At 41.0% G+C, this 16,640-nt stretch overlaps 1 protein-coding gene across 2 annotated transcripts in view; it reads right to left on the reverse strand.

The window, feature by feature from the left end:
* Positions 1-16,640, reverse strand: part of LOC110097571 — a 115,272-nt gene that overhangs the window by 9,778 nt on the left and 88,854 nt on the right. For both annotated transcript variants that reach the window (XM_020824018.2, XM_020824019.2), the window contains exons 10-12: positions 14,575-15,095; positions 13,556-14,467; positions 13,298-13,474 (exon numbers count right to left, since the gene is read on the reverse strand). In XM_020824018.2, the coding sequence (XP_020679677.1) occupies positions 13,298-13,474; positions 13,556-14,467; positions 14,575-15,095 (1,610 nt within the window). The remainder of the gene's footprint in view (positions 1-13,297; positions 13,475-13,555; positions 14,468-14,574; positions 15,096-16,640) is intronic.

Consider the following 16,640-nt stretch of genomic DNA (forward strand, 5'->3'; position numbering starts at 1 on the left):
AAACACCTGCGTGTTTGAACATGTGGGCAAAAAGATTAAGCTTTTGCCATCACAGCCCCGGGTTACGGATGCCACAAAATCCAACCCAGCCAAATCTAAGAGGGGCCTGAACTTTGTCACCGCCAAGGATATGATTACTGAGATTGCCCAAGGCGCCCCTCTGTTTGCCTTAGTCAGTCGTGAGATTTCCACTGAATCTGACGAGCCCATCCCTGAGGAGGTACAACCTATTTTAGGACAATATGCTGATGTCTTTCCCGATGATCTCCCAGATCAGTTACCACCGCTTAGAGACATTCAACATGCTATAGACTTCGTCCCCGGAGCCTCCCTTCCAAACCTGCTCCACTACCGCATGAACCCCACGGAACATGCCGAGCTTAAGAAGCAGGTTGACGAGTTACTGCAACGAGGTTTCATTAAGGAGAGTCTTAGTCCCTGTGCGGTGCCGGCCCTTCTCACATCGAAGAAGGACGGAACTTGGAGAATGTGTGTTGATAGTCGTGCTATCAACAAGATCACCATCAAATATCGATTCCCTATTCCGAGGCTCGATGACATGCTCGATATGATGACGGGTGCAACTTTATTCTCCAAAATTGATCTTAAGAGTGGATACCACCAGATCCGGATCCGACCCGGTGATGAGTGGAAAACCGCTTTCAAAATGAAAGATGGCCTTTATGAGTGGTTAGTCACGCCCTTTGGATTGAGTAATGCCCCTAGCACTTTTATGAGGGTTATGACTCAGGTGTTGCGCCCCTTTATGGGTAAGTTCGTTCTCGTCTATTTTGATGACATACTTATCTATAGCCATTCTGTTGATCAGCACCTTGACCACCTTAAGCAAGTTTGTGATGTCTTGAGGAAAGAACAGTTTTATGCTAATCCTAAGAAATGTACTTTCCTCGTAGACCAAGTCATCTTTCTGGGCTTTATTGTATTTGCACAAGGGGTTTCTGCCGACCCCGAGAAGGTTAGAGCCATAGTTGACTGGCCTGTCCCTCAGAACATCCGGGAAGTTCACAGCTTCCACGGGTTAGCGACCTTCTATAGGAGATTCATCCGAAACTTCAGCACCATTGTATCTCCTATCACTGATTGTCTTAAGAAGGGTGATTTTCATTGGACCCCGGCTGCCACTAGAGCATTCAATGAGATTAAGAAACGAATGGTGGAAGCCCCAGTGATGAGACTTCCTGACTTCTCTAAAGTCTTTGAAGTGACCTGCGATGCTTCGGGGGTCGGAATTGGAGGAGTCCTCTCCTAGGAGGGTCACCCTGTAGCTTATTTCAGCGAGAAACTGAATGATATTAGGCAGCGTTGCTCCACTTACGATAAAAAATTCTGCGCTGTGATCCAATCCCTTCGCTACTGGCGACACTACTTGCTCCTGCAAGAGTTCGTCATCTTTTCGGATCACGAGGCTTTGAGATACATTAATTCTCAAAAGAAACTTAATGCCCGACATGGCCGATGGGTAGAATTTCTTCAGGAGTACACGTACACTCTTAGGCACAAGGCAGGGGTCGAGAATAAGGCTGCTGACGCTCTCAGCCGACGGATGATGACTACTCTTGAGTTGAGAGCGGAAGTCGTGGATTTTGATCAGATGAGGATGGATTATCTCGAGTGCCCAGACTTCAAAGAAATTTACTCTTCCCTGTCCACAGGAAGCACTCGCCTCGTGGACGATTTCCTTTTGGATGATGGTTACCTTTTCAAAGCCCAAAAGCTTTGTATACCTCACACCTCCCTTAGGGAATTTATTGTGTGGGAACTACACGCTGGGGGCCTCGCTGGACATTTTGGGAGAGATAAGACGATTGAGGCCGTTGAGTACCGTTTCTTTTGGCCGAGCCTTAAGAGAGATGTTGGTAGAATGGTTGCTAGGTGTCACACGTGTCAATTAGCCAAGCAACGTAAGCAGAACACTGGGCTTTACACTCCGTTACCTGTGCCTAGTTGTCCTTGGCAGGACGTTAGTATGGATTTTATTTTAGGCTTGCCGAAGACACTGCGAAGGAATGATGCCATATGCGTAGTTGTAGATCGATTTTCCAAAATGGCTCATTTCCTCCCCTGTTCCAAAACATCTGATGCCTCTCATATCGCCAAGCTTTATTTTAATGAGGTCGTCCGCCTGCACGGTTTACCCAAAACCATTGTATCGGATCGAGATGTTATGTTCACTAGTTACTTCTGGAAAACCCTATGGATGAAGATGGGTACTAAGCTACAATTTTCCACTGCCTTTCACCCACAGACGGATGGTCAGACAGAGGTAGTTAATAGAAGTTTGGGAAACCTGTTGCGTTCGTTGGTTGGGGATCATATTAGAGACTGGGACACTATCCTACCCACTGCTGAGTTTGCGTATAATAATTCTGTCAACCGAACCACGGGTCTAAGTCCTTCTGAGATTGTATACGGGTTTAAGCCTAGACAACCATTAGATTTGATGCCTATGAGTTCTAGGTATAGGATTTCTGAGTCAGCATCTGCATTTGCATCCCATCTGCATGAACTGCATAAGGAAATTGCACAAAATATTGAAAAGAGCAACAAAGATTACAAGTTATATGCTGATTTAAAACGACGATTTAAAACTTTTAAAGTGGGTGACTCCGTGATGGTGCGGATCCGTTCGGAACGGTTCCCACAAGGAACCGTTAAGAAGCTACACGCCAAGAGTGCCGGGCCTTTCAAAATATTAAGGAAAATCAATGACAATGTATACGTGGTAGACCTCCCCGAGGATTTCAACATCAACCCGACTTTTAACATTGAGGATGTAGTTGCTTACGAAGGCCCTGATTTCAATCCACCCAACCCATTTTTGCAACAGCCTGATATAACCCCACCATTGGAAAACCCGAATTTGCCCCCCTTCCTACCATTCCCAAACTACCCATGGCTGATAAAGTAGACACAGTTTTGAGTGATGATATTATCTCTACAAAGGAAGGTGGAAGGAGAAGGTACTTGATCAGGTGGAGAGGAAAACCTGAATCGGAGGACACGTGGATAGACCGCGAGGAGCTGCAGCGGATAGACCCAGATGCTTTGGAGCTTTACGAGAGAGATTCTTACTCGACAGAGTCGAGTTTTCTCCCACCCCTGGAGAATGATGGGGACATCAGTTGGAAAGTCTACCGTCGACGTGGCCGTAGATCTACGGCCACGATCTACCCGATATATTTCTAATTTTAGTATGATCATTTTATTTTGATGTATTTTTATTTCTGCATTTTTCCCTTTTTACCCTTGCTTGAGGGATTGAGTCTTGTAGCCCCTCGAAGGTATTTTAGTCTTTTATTTTATGTCATTGTACTAGGCTATTTATAGCCTTCCTCTTGTACTTTTGATGGTTAATGAATGAAAAAGAAAATTTTCCTGCGTTTATCTTCTTGAAGCTTTTGTGAGAGCTTGAGAGAGAGTTTGAGAGCTTGGTGGAGCCTAGGAGAGGCCACCCGTCGCACCCAACAGTCACCACCGGTGGCACTTGGTTATCCTCCTCCCTTCTTTCCCTTCTATCCAACATCCGCCGCCGGTTATCCCCTACCACTCATCATCACCTCATAACCTCTTCCATCCAAGCTCAACCCCGCCATCACCCCAAACCCGAACCCTCACCTTCATCCCACCGGCCACCTTCTTAGCCGCCGACCTCCCCTTCATCCACCACCATTCCCTCTGTCAATTACTGGCCCCATCTCGTCTTACCCACGAATTTTCAAATTTTAAAATTCATTGTGGAAGTTTCCAAATTTGCCCGACGCCAAATTAGGTAAGTTTCAATGATGTTTCAAATTTCAAATTTGAAATTGAGCGGATTTGAAAATTTCATCATTAATTAGTCGGAGTGGATTAGGAAACGCATAATTACTTTTCCCCTAATCCCTTCCCCCCTCTCTATGCCGCCGCCCCATTAGTGGGCCCCTCTCCTTTAATGCTCCATTAAGGGACCTTATTACATGTTATTTGAAATTCAAAATCAAATTACTTTCCCTCCATTTTTATTTAAATCTGAGAATAATTTCAGATTTGGAATTTGAAACAAATTCTATTCCATCTAACCTAGCCGCCCCCTAACCCTAGCCGCCTCCCTCTCCCTCACAACCCGCCGGCCATTTTCTTCCCACCGCCCACTCTCTCTCTCTCTCTCTTCACCCTCCTCTCAAGGTGTATCTCCTACATTGATTTGAGATGGAAGATCGATCTGGAGTTTGAATCCGGTTTTGGCGTACGAAGGCTAAGAGTGCATGGATCTCTTCATTGGCCTTCCTCGAATTGACTCCAACCATTGTTGATTCAAGAGAAGACCACTTACCAATTGCTACTCATTGTGATCAAGGCTAGGGAAGGGAAACTAACAGAAGGTTCGTAGTAATTCACGTCATTTCTCCGAGAAGGTGATCTTCTTCCTAGATCCATTTACTTTTCAAATTCTATTTACCTTATTGAGATTTGTTCAAACAAGAGATTGTCTACTTATTTCCATCCATTAGTATTCATAGGATTTGTTACTTCTTTGCTCCTAGTCCTCATTGTTATAGTTTGGTTAAGTTGGAAACTACTAATCATGCAATGTTTTAATTCTTCTAAGTGTTTTGATGTGGTTTAGTCTCTTGTGTGGCTTAGCCTAAGCGGAAGTAACCTTTTATTTATTTTACGTTGTTGTTTTAATCGCTAATTACGAAAATCTGAAATTGTTCTTAAATATTTTGTGCAAGTTTACGATTTAGCATATAGTTCTACATCAGTAGTGTCTTATCTACAAACCCATCTGCCTTCCAAAATTTACCCCGGTACTTATTTAATTAAAACTCCCTCGCCAAATGAAAAGAAAAGCGGGGAGGCCGGGGCCGAATTTTCGGAGCCCACACCAAGTTATTTAAGAAATTTAGGTTATTTGATTCATCAATTTTAATGAACCTTAGATTTGGTCAACATGGGAAAATTTTATAGGTATATCTTGGAAAATTAGAACAAGAGGAGATGAAGATAAAAAATTGGAGATTTCATGATTAATTTTATTCACTTGTTCAGTCTTAAAATAAAATTGAGATAATATAAAAATAGCTATCAACTGAAGTTGTTTCCAAACCCACAATAACTCCTGAAGGATGGTAAAGAGAAGCATACGAAAGAAAACTAATCCACTGACTCCAAGCAACAGAAAGCAGGAACCACTACTGTACAGTGCTAACTTGAGAAAGGAAAACAAGGCTAACCATAGTACCAACACCACACGTACCAACTCAAAGAGATTGAAAAGGAGTACGGGATTGTGGGCTCCAAAAATTCACGCCCCGACCTCCCTGTTGCTCTCCAAGAGTTTTAACGTATTGAGCTTTGGGTATATTTTGGGAAGGCAGATTGTGTTTTTAGATAAGTCACTATGCAGAGATTTCACCCTCATTTTGCGACGACTTTAGATTTAAGTTTTGGTTTCCTATAGCGCTCAAGCCCCTATAGGTAATTACCCCTTCCAATAACGAAAGAGAACTTTTAATTAAGGCTAGTCGTCGATCAGATGCGTAAAGATACATGATATCTGGCATATAGTAGCAGCATGGGCATGGGTATGAAAAACGGGTTTCCTATAGCGAAATGTAGGCATTTACATTCGTTGTAGTCATATGGAATTTTGTTTGTAGATGACCTTTTGTGTGTATAGCGGGTCAAGGGCCACGAGACTTGTATTTGTTGCATATCATCTGGTGTTTGATCGCAATGGATCAATGTATTTGCTCAATATTGAACGGCGACTGATTATAAAATTGCAATAGCATTCATTGCCTTCTGTTATGACAGCTTGTGAACACTGTGTTCATCATATGCCTACTCCCCATGTTTGTAGGTAACTTGTTGCACCTATGAAGGGTCTTTTAACAGCGGCCTATAAGAACTTGTGTTTGTTGCAGTCCTGCAATATTTCTACTATCACTGCTTGCAAGTGGATTAACATGCTCATTTTCGAACTGATGTTGGTTGATTTGCTTACAGATGTTAGCATCCAACATATGTGATTGCTAATAAATCACCATATTCCCTGCACATTTCTTGTATGCATTGTGGGTCTTCATTCTTACTTGTAAGTAACCTGTAATACGCATTGTAGGCTTTTTGTCGTCATTTGCATGGACTCTAGTGTGTCTGCTTGTAGATTGGTATTAACTGTGGGATGTACTTGTTATAGCCATTGCATATCTACTATCATTGCCTGCAAGTTATATATGTATATGTGTTCACATATGACCTTCACATCTGGCATAGCATTTTCAAGTGTTTGCTGTGAATAATGTCGCTATGTATGCTTTGGATTTCTTTTGTTGCTTGCAGAATTAAATATACTTATTTGTATTTTAATGTTGTTGGCGGTAGAAGCACCCTGACTTTTTCTAGTGTTGGTTGTGAAGGATGATATTATGTATGCTCACAATCTTTTATCATTGCTTGCAAGTATCTGCATTCGTTGCAACTTATTGCCATGCATTGTAGACAATTTGTTACACACATCACACATGCATTAATTAGATCATCATGTTCATCACACATTGACCCCTCCTGCTTGTAGGAAGATTATTGCATGAATAAGAAGTTTCCCACAATAACTCGTAGGGACTCGTATGTGTTTCAAATATGTTGCATTGTGTATGTTTGTAAGAGACTTTGTTAAAAATAAGCTGATGTTGATTGCTTAAGCAAGTTGCATTCAATGTTAATTTTCCCACATACATTGTCGGCAACTTACTAAACCCACTATATGTTGACTTTCAATGTTCGTAGAAAGTTACTGTGCTTGCAACAAATTTTCCATCACTACTAGTGGATATTTGCATTCACTAAAATCTTCTATCCTTGCTAGCATGCAGATCAGTGTGCTTGTTCGTATCTTGATGTTGATTGTGAGGATGTTGTAGTATTCTTGCTACAAGAGCCCACAAATGATTGTATTTGTTGCATATCAGTCACCTTTGTTCGCGAGGTTTAATATATTTCACCTTATATTGAGTTGCTATCATCCGTATGCAAGTTTTGTTATCCATAGAGAACATCATATCGTGTCACGAAATTTGATTTTGTTGTTCACAACTTCACTACCACTTGCTAGTAAGTAGTATTTGCAAGTTTTTTAACCACCACTAACCTTATATATGTTCATTTGCACTTAAGTTAGAGCTTGTTAGTTTGCAAATCATAAATTCATTTGTAGCATTATGTCATTTTTCATATGGTTCCATTAGTATGCTCAATTTCAATTTGCAAGTCCTTTATTGTCTTGCTTGTAGTTAAGTTCCTTGTTGATTTGTTCAAGTTTATTTAAGTTCAAGTCCAAGTTCCCTGCCATTTTATTCAAGCTTGAGTTCAATTTCCAGTTAATTGTTTAAGTCAGGTCATTGTCATTTGGTCTAAATCAAGTTCATAAGTCCCCTGTTAATTTGTCCAAGTCCATGTGCATTTTCAAACTGGATTGGCAGCCTCCTGCTATCTCCCTCGTTTAGGAGAAACTATGAGAAACTGGGCCATCCCACCACGCTATGAGAGCGTATATGATATGTGTCGGGTGACACCGCGGTTGTACATCTTCGATCCCACCACGATACAGAGCGTGTATAGGTACTTAGAAATGTCCCCGCTAAGCTATGAGAGCGTGCATGTTGACCTGTTGTATCAAAGAAAACAAAATTCAAAATAAAATCACTTACCTGCTCTGCCATCCCACGACCCGTCGCGTTCGCACGTCGTCGCCATCCCTCCCACGATCGCGGTATGTCGAGCTTCGCACAACCCATGTCGCTTGCACGATACCTCTCCACGTCGTTAAAAGGAGGCGAGAGCGAGGCCTTCGGCCTCCTAGCTCATTCCCGCTCTCTTCTCCCAATCCCGCTCTTCCTCTCCGATCTCTCTTCCTCTCTCACTCTCGCTTGTCCGATAACCTTTCCTCCCCCTAGGATCGGAAGTTACGACAGTTAGATCGGAAGTAGCGATCGGTGCTTGCTCGCGTGAAGGCAACTCTCCCTGGTCTCTCATGCCGCTTCTCTTGCTCCTTTGTTGACGTTCGACTTCGCTCCTCCAGCGACCTTCCTATCCAGTCGGATCGGAAGTTCAACGTCTTGATCGGAGGCAACCACAGAGCTCGCTCTGTGTGAAGGTAACTCGATCCTTCCGTGCGCTTCCACGGCCAAACCCCGTATTTCTGCCGAATAGAGAGTGGAGAGGGAGAGGATTTTGGTTTTATTATTATTTTTATTATTAATAAAACTCGTGAAGGTACGAATTTTCTAAACTTAGATTCTCGCTTTCGTTGTTTGCAGCGGACCGGAAAATCGCCTATACACACCTTTTTTGCGTGTGTTGGGATGGGACCCCGGTCCGACGCCTATGACGAGGCGAGCAATCACCTAAACTCTATTTCGACGTTCGTGGCGCACCAAAAAACCATCTATACACGCCTTTATTGCGCGTGGTAAGGTGGAACCCCGGTGCGGCACATACGATGAGACGGGGTCATTCATAAGTACCCCCGAACGGGGGAAAGCAAACTGTATCTTTTAAACAGGTATCGAAGACCCCATACACACCTTTATTACGCATGGTGGGAGGAAAGAGCACGGCCACGGTATCCTGCCATATATGCCTTTATTGCACGTGGTGGGAAGGTCTAGTTTCTCGTAGTTTTCCCCTGAACGGGGGAGATTCCGGGAGGCTGCTGAAATTTCGGGTGAAATATTGATACACTCGAGATCTGTTTTGAACTCGAAAAGACATGCAAGGATCCAGACTCCAATAAACAATGAATTGTGGACTTTTGAACTTGATTGAACACGAGCAGGGGACCTTTGAAAATGAGCTTAAATGAATTGAATCCAATTTGAACGAAATGCATTAAAAACTTGGAATGAAAGTGATAATAAGGACTTGCCTCGAACTCAAGTAAACTCAAACTCAAACTCAATCCAAAAATGAGATGAATTAAACAAGATCATTTGAACCTGTACTGTGAACTCGAACATTATTGGCTTGAACAATTTGTAACACAAGGGGCATGTGAACTTGAATACTTGGACTAGATTTGGACCAAGCGGCATTAACTTGAGCTCGGACCTGAATTCGAAAGGATAAACACGAAGAACTACGAATTTGACTTGAACTCAAATTCTCAAAATTGAACTTGTTCTGAGTAAAGAATTCCAAGTACAACCTGCTTGTAAAGAGAAATTAACAATAGTTTATGTTTATAAGCTATAGCACGAAATCCTCAACGAATATCAAAGTAGAGTCACGGTGATTGAAATGCAAAGAACTATTAAGCGACAAGCACACAAGTAACAACAATTCAATGTCAAATAAATGCAAGGAACCTTCAAAACTCACTGTGCACACGACAAGGAGAATGCGAGGAGCCTACTACAAATATTAAGATGCCTATACATCCTATCATGAGGCGGGGGAAAATAGATGCGCCTGTCTTCTACAAGCCGAGGAGATTTGATGTTCAACGAATGCAAATACCTACAATCCTTTGTACGAAGCCCACTGTACATTCAACACATGTTCGTGAACAAGTGTGAAAGAGTAGCAATACATCACAAACATGTATAAGCATAATGCAACGAACCTGTTGATTGAGATGGCAATACTGGAGACCAACAATCAAAGATCCGCCCCCACAAGCAAGTGCAATCATCAAACCACCTGAGGTTGGTGAAATGTGGATATGGTGTAGGGACAACTGCTCTTCTACAAATACTATTACTAGGTTGTAGTGTATACAGTGGTCCTCTGCAAATGAATATTTGTGGATAACAACAGTGGGTACATCGTAAGCACAACGAACCACTGTAGACACAAGTACAAGTATCACCTATGACAGTGGTGATTAAAATCTTCAAGTATTTCGAGTACAAGGGCAACCCGAGATATGAAAAAGTACACCCCCTGGCCGAATCGAAAAGGAAATTTGAACAAATCAGAACTAAACTTCCTGGTGTTCCAATGCTTCTTCTTAGTCCTATATTTAAGAAGAAAAATAGTTCTGGTGTCCACAAACACCGGAAGTAACAAGTCTACTATGCTAAAGAGCTTGAAAAGAGTCCATTTTAAAGCAATGGCCATGAACTTCAAGAAGAAGACCTCCCCGGTGAATAAGAAAAGGGGAACCAACACCAAGATAATGGGATGCCTCGTGACATTCACGCAACGCCACCGAATCCGCAACGTTCTTGCAAACGGACAGAAGACGTTTACAAATATTTCAAAATACCCCTGCACATGCACCGTAATTTATATGCACATGGGTACACCAAGGGGTAAATACAATCAAGAACCAACACGGGCCCCGGCGAGCGTGTTATCGGTACACACGTGACGTCTAGGAATGCTGTGCGGGTCGATAAGTGAATTCTAGTTCGAACCCGATCATTCTATACGGATCAATAGGAGTCGACAAGATTCGAACCTTCAAACAAATACACGGTTGTGGCGACCAGTGTATTTGTTTTAATACATTCATATTAGCCTTCAAGGCCTATAATCAAGAGAATTCACTAATAAATGCATAAACCCACGAAATCTGATCCTTTGTCGACCAGTAGACAGAGTTGACAAGGTTCAATTCATAAAATGGAAATGCCCCAAACACCCTGATGATGGCCGCGTTGAATGAAAATCTCAACCGGAGGGGTCCATTCCAAACACTCAAAATTCCATCCAAATACCAAAAAATCCAAGAAATCCAAAATCATTCAAAATTCCAAAAATATTTAAAATAAAAATCAATCCATCAAACACATAAAGCAAAATCCATCCACCCTCTGCAACAGTTTGCCGGGATGGACAAATTCAAATACTACTTCAAATCACAAAGAGCCAAATGCCTAGTCGAAAATATCACTAGGATCAATTATCAAACAATCTCCTACCAGTAAGGATGTGGTACGTGTCCTCTAATCGGCAGTTTTGCCGCCAAATGGCACTGCAGGTAAACGGTTATGACCCGGGGCCCTCTGAACCGAGTGGTTTTGCCGCCAAATAGCACCACAGATACCGGTTATGGCCAGAGCCAATACGCTCCTTAATGGCATCAAATTCTTGAGATATGAGTCAATAGGATATAATCGATAGGGCACAAAGCCCTCTGTTAGCTAAGGTGGATTCAAATTTATCCCCTTAGACAAACATTCACCCCAGGGTCTATAAGGTCCCCTTGGACGAAGCAACCTATGACTGCCGACAAGGATCCTTCTGTCAGGTTGGGTCGACTACCTCCTCTGACTAAGTAGACTAGGGACCACGATGGCTTGAGACGATGAAACCATGGGATCTTGATCGGGTCCATCATCTATCCCCCCCATCATCTGCTTTAAGTGCTAAATGGTGATATTTCTAATTTAAATATAAAACCTTTAATTCCCAAATCTAAACTCATGCTGCTACTATATGCCAGATAACACGTATTTATACGTATCTGATCGACGACTAGCCTTAATCGAAAGTTCTCTCTCGTTATCGAGAGGGATAATTAACTATAGGGGCTTGCGCCTATAGGAAACCAGAACTCAGATCATAAAGTCTTCGCAAAATGAGGGCGAAATCTCTGGGTAGTGTCTTATCTACAAACCCATATGCCTTCATAAATTTACCCTGGAACTTATTCCGTTAAAACTCCTCTCGCCTAAATAAATGCAATCAGTATGCGCGGCAAGGAGGCCGGGGCCGAATTTTCGGAGCCCACAAAAATCTCGTCCCTTAACCTCAAAGCTATGGAAGAGTTTGCATCCAACAAAATTCTTTTATTGGGTAAAAATAACTCATATTCCTATATCGAATATAGGAATATTAATCTGATTTCTTTCCCATTCTCCTAACCCAAGTTAGATGAATGAAATATTTTCTTTGGACACCTAAAAGCCCAAAAAACTCTCATGATGCGTAGTATAAATCTAAGTGTCATATTCTCGTATTTGTCCAACACAAATTTGATAGATAATCCTCCATTTTTTAACATCAAATGTTCAAAGAGTTTTCTCCGATTTGCAATCTCTAAGTTCCATTTTCCCCTTTAGGGCTTGTATGCAGGAATGAGGTGTCAGCTTTGGAGATCGTAAGCATCGAATGGATTTGAAGGTTAAGGCTTGCGGTCATGTGGAGATCGGAGAGCATGAAGCATGCGAATGGGGAGAAGTCGGAGGGCTTGTAGATTTCGTGTGTTGGAGTTGAGGGTGGAAGCAGAGTCAGAGAAGAAGAGGCTTGCTTTTAAAGAAGTCGAAGAGTAGCAATCAAGGCAAGTTTTGCGCATATATTGCGGAGAAGCGATGCGAATGACACCGAGCTATAGGTCTTTGAGAGATTTCTTGCTGGATTCGCGGAGGACTCAACGGATTATAACATATATTTTCATTTTAAACTTTTTTTTTTGTGTGTTTCTTTTGGCTGTATAACAGAGGTCAACAGGGATTAGAAGTGTTGAGTAGATAATCCAATGATAGTTGAAACAAAATACTTATAGCAGTAATTAAAACCATCAAAGTAATCAAAATATAAGATAATACATTCCATTTCTTATAGGTGCAATCAACATTGACATGATTACATCAAAATAAACTAGAAAATAAAAATATGAACTTAAACAGCTAAAGTAGATATTACAACTTAGAATATTGGTATGCTCGTGTTAATGCTCACAATATGTCCCTCCAAATGTAACAAGCCATCATCATCATCGGCCTTATTCATAATGATTGTTCACTTATTATAGTTGGGGGTCACAAGCCATACCAATCTTCACATGCTATTTCACCTTACAATACAACTTTTGGTGCCCCTTTTTTTACGAACTTTTCCTTCTATTCTTATCACATTAATTCTACTCTTATTGATGCATATTTTACATTTATTGTATTTGTCCAAACCACATAATTTTATTACTTACTATTTAACTTCACTAGATTTTACTCTTAAAAGATTTCAAACATGATAATTTCACATTCTATCCTTTTTAGTTTTAGCACACATCCATCTAAACATTCTAATGATGGGCCTATTGATTTTTTGTAATTTATTTTCTGGCTCATATTAAAACCCATTCAACATTGCCAAACAGAATGGAGGACATGTAACTATCATTTAACTCCAACAGAGAGAAAAGTAATCCTTGATTCATCTTAATTTTTAAAAATTTTGTCTTCTGAGTATGCCAGCAAAACAAATTCTAAAGGCATTGCAAGAAGTCCTGCGCTATAAAGTTGCGTGTTAGAAATAGTTAAAGGGAAGCAAGTCATTAACAAACCTGCTCAACTAACAGGGCCACCTGAAACTCTTTGATCTGTTCTTGAAGGGCAAGAGTCGTCCGTAGGAGTGTCTGCTGCTCAGTATCCATGTTGATTCCAGCAGTTAAGAGCATGTCATGGACAGCTCGAACTGTCTCTTCTGCAGATACTTTACCATACCGCAGTTCTCTTCCAGTCTACCACAGAAGTTGCCTCATTAGATTTTAAAATATTAGCTAAAATAAAAAGTAAGATTCCATTTAATCAGCCATTCTAACCTGTTGCTCTACTTTGCCATTTTCAGAATCTTTATTTTCCTGAACATTGAGCAGCACATTTTTGGAGGTGACCTGACTGCTTTCTGGCAACGATGACATATAAGTAACATCTCCCATAGAAACATTTTTGAAAGAGAAAACTTGAGTTGATAGAAGTGCTTGAAGCACTCCAGGAAATATTTCCAAAGGTATCTTGTGAATTGCTTGACCAGAAGTTGGCCTCACATCTTCTGAAACAACACCATATCTTAGTTTGTCCCCTTCTTTACCATGTTTCCATGCAACTATCTCGCCTCTATAAAAAGGTCTCATGGGCAGGAGCTGCACCTGAAGAGCATCCTGAGGAACCAGTTCCTTCCCTGCAAGTATATTGGTTTTACCTTCTCTAATGATTCCAATTTCAGATCCTAGTTTCAATGCAATCAGAAATGCTTTCTCAGAACCATCTGGGCAAGCAAGGAGCGGCCCAATTGGTAATATGGATGGTGCCTTTAAAATCTGACTTACGACTGTGGCAACAACATCATATATGGATATGTAGCTTGGAGGTTCTGCGACTAAAATTTTGTTCCTTGATTTATCCACAAAATGTACAGTACGATGCCTGGGACTCAAATTCCATTCAGGTATACCAAAATCCTTTGGTATGCGTGTAATATCCACATTATTTGGAAGTAGAAGAAAACGAGTATGAAGTAATTTAACAAACTGCAATTTATATGCCACCTGACTTAGCGACCTTTCCAAGTGTTCCAAATTCATCACTTCAAATGATGAAGAGTGGTATTTCATACCATCAATTAATTTCCAGAGTGCATGCTGAAGTTGTTTGCTTAAAAGCTTATTCTTTATCTTGCTCAATGGAACAGAACCAATCTGATCCACAAGTTGCAATTGGGGTTCATCTAGTTCCTGAGAAAAAAATTCAATTTATCAAACAAAACACTTGCGAAAGAGCCACAATGTCAAAATTTGCATGAAACATAAATGAGCAAGATAAAACAGCTAATGCAGCATACCTCAATGACAACATCAGAAACCTTTTTGATGCCTAAAGTCACGCATATATTTTCGGGAAGCTCTGGGTGACAAAATCTAATCCTAGAAGCATCTATTTCAGCAAGAAACTGTGAAGCATAAGAATCCACATATACACAGGAGTTCGCTGATACAAGCCTGCAGCCATCATCTGGTACTATATGATCAAATACATTCTCAGATCTATCAGAACTTGATTTGATAGCGCTGCTGCAAATGAAATTCAATATTTCCATAATGGCACGAAGTTCGTTTGGATTAAGGCGTTGATATCCACAGGAATTTTGGATGTTCATGATAAGGTCTCTCGCATGGTCAACTGTAAGAACTTCATGTATCCCAATTTCCTTCAAAATCTTCACAAATGGTAAATACATACTGGGAAGCTCAAATGCAAATGGTGAAAGGTTAGTTGTTAGACGAACAAACAAAGATGTCACTGTAACAAAGCGAGTCCCATTTGCAACAGGGATGAATGGCACTTTCTGCAACTCCCTTGTATCTGGAAAAGAATTTTGCTTGACAAAATTAAACATGGGCAAATTCTGTTTATATAATTGGCACATAAAGTAAAAAAATTCTGGTTACATTTGCAAAAACTATCGATCTGGCTTTCTGAGAAAATTTCACAAAAGAGAAAACATAATAATAATAAAGACAACCCATGACAACGGATTTGTGATGTAACATGTGGCCAGCGAGTTGTGAAGCGTCTTTTTTTCTTCCTTTTTCTAGCTTCTTACTAAAATTGTGACTAGATTTATGACATAAGATGCTTCAGAGTCCAAGTGTTTCTAATACAGATTTAACCTGCATTGCAGGAAAGAATGCAACAACAACAACATCATCAAGCCTTTATCCCACTACGTGGGGTCGGCTACATGAATCCTTTTTCTCCATTGCAGGAAAGAATGCAACAAACATACAAATTTCATGATACAAAAGCTACTAATCTTAAAACAATTCATTCATAATAATAATCAATGAAAATAGAAAAACAATAAAATCCAATTACGACAAAAGATTATGGCCTTCTACAAGAAATTAACAGCTCGAATATTCAATGTTACAAAAACATGCATGATATCAAGAATCTCACGTCATATAAAAAATCCAAAGCATAGCAAATATAGCAAAACTCACTCTCACTTTCAATCAGTAATAAAAAATGATGAGAGAGGGAAGACGAAAGAGAAACAAGTCACCATAAAAACAAGCCTCATATTTGTACAAGAAGACAGCTTATTTGTGAATTTCAAGTTATTGGCTTGATTGCAAATAAGACACTATCCGATAATTTTACCCTCATTTTGTGATGACTTAACGATACAGTTCCAAAATTTTCATAGGAATAAACCCCTAAGATTAATTCTCTCCAATGATAAGAGAAAGATTTTAATTAAAGTTAGTAGTTAAATAGACACTAAATGATTAGTGTATAGTAGCAGTGGTTTGGTTTTATAATAAAAGGAACTTTTCCACTGCTAGCATGTTGACCTCTGAATGATACTCAAAGGGAACCAAAGAAAACAACGACTAAAAAATACCTTACACACGGATCCACAAAATCTGTCGAGTAGCTCACGCGAATCCCGCCAAAAATCCCGGAAACCTCGTATCACTGTTGGCTCTGTCAAAGTCCCGTATATCCTGCTCAGATACCTCGTCTCGTCGAATGAATCCCGTAAAATCTACCCGAAATCTCGTTGAATCACTGTGCATTAGGCGCCGTTCCGGGATTCCTGTTCGCAGAGCCTCGATCGCTGAATTTTGACGCCTTTAAAAGCCAACCAAGAGAACAACATTGGCTGCTCTTCTCCGTTCGTTACACACAAGCTCCCGTCGCCACTTCCGATCCAACTTCACACGAGCTTCTGGACGCAAAATTCGCTCCTGCTCTATCCCGACCGACCTCTCATCCTTCCTCTCCGACAAAATCCCGTCATCTCCACACCTCGCCTCCCCCGTCCGACTCCAACAACCCGCAACTCCTGCGGGTTCGTCCGATCCAGAGAAGCCGAGAGAGAGATAGAGAGAGAGAGAGAGA

The sequence above is a fragment of the Dendrobium catenatum genome, unplaced genomic scaffold, assembly GCF_001605985.2.
Source record: "Dendrobium catenatum unplaced genomic scaffold, ASM160598v2 fragScaff_scaffold_390, whole genome shotgun sequence".
NCBI lineage: Eukaryota > Viridiplantae > Streptophyta > Magnoliopsida > Asparagales > Orchidaceae > Dendrobium > Dendrobium catenatum.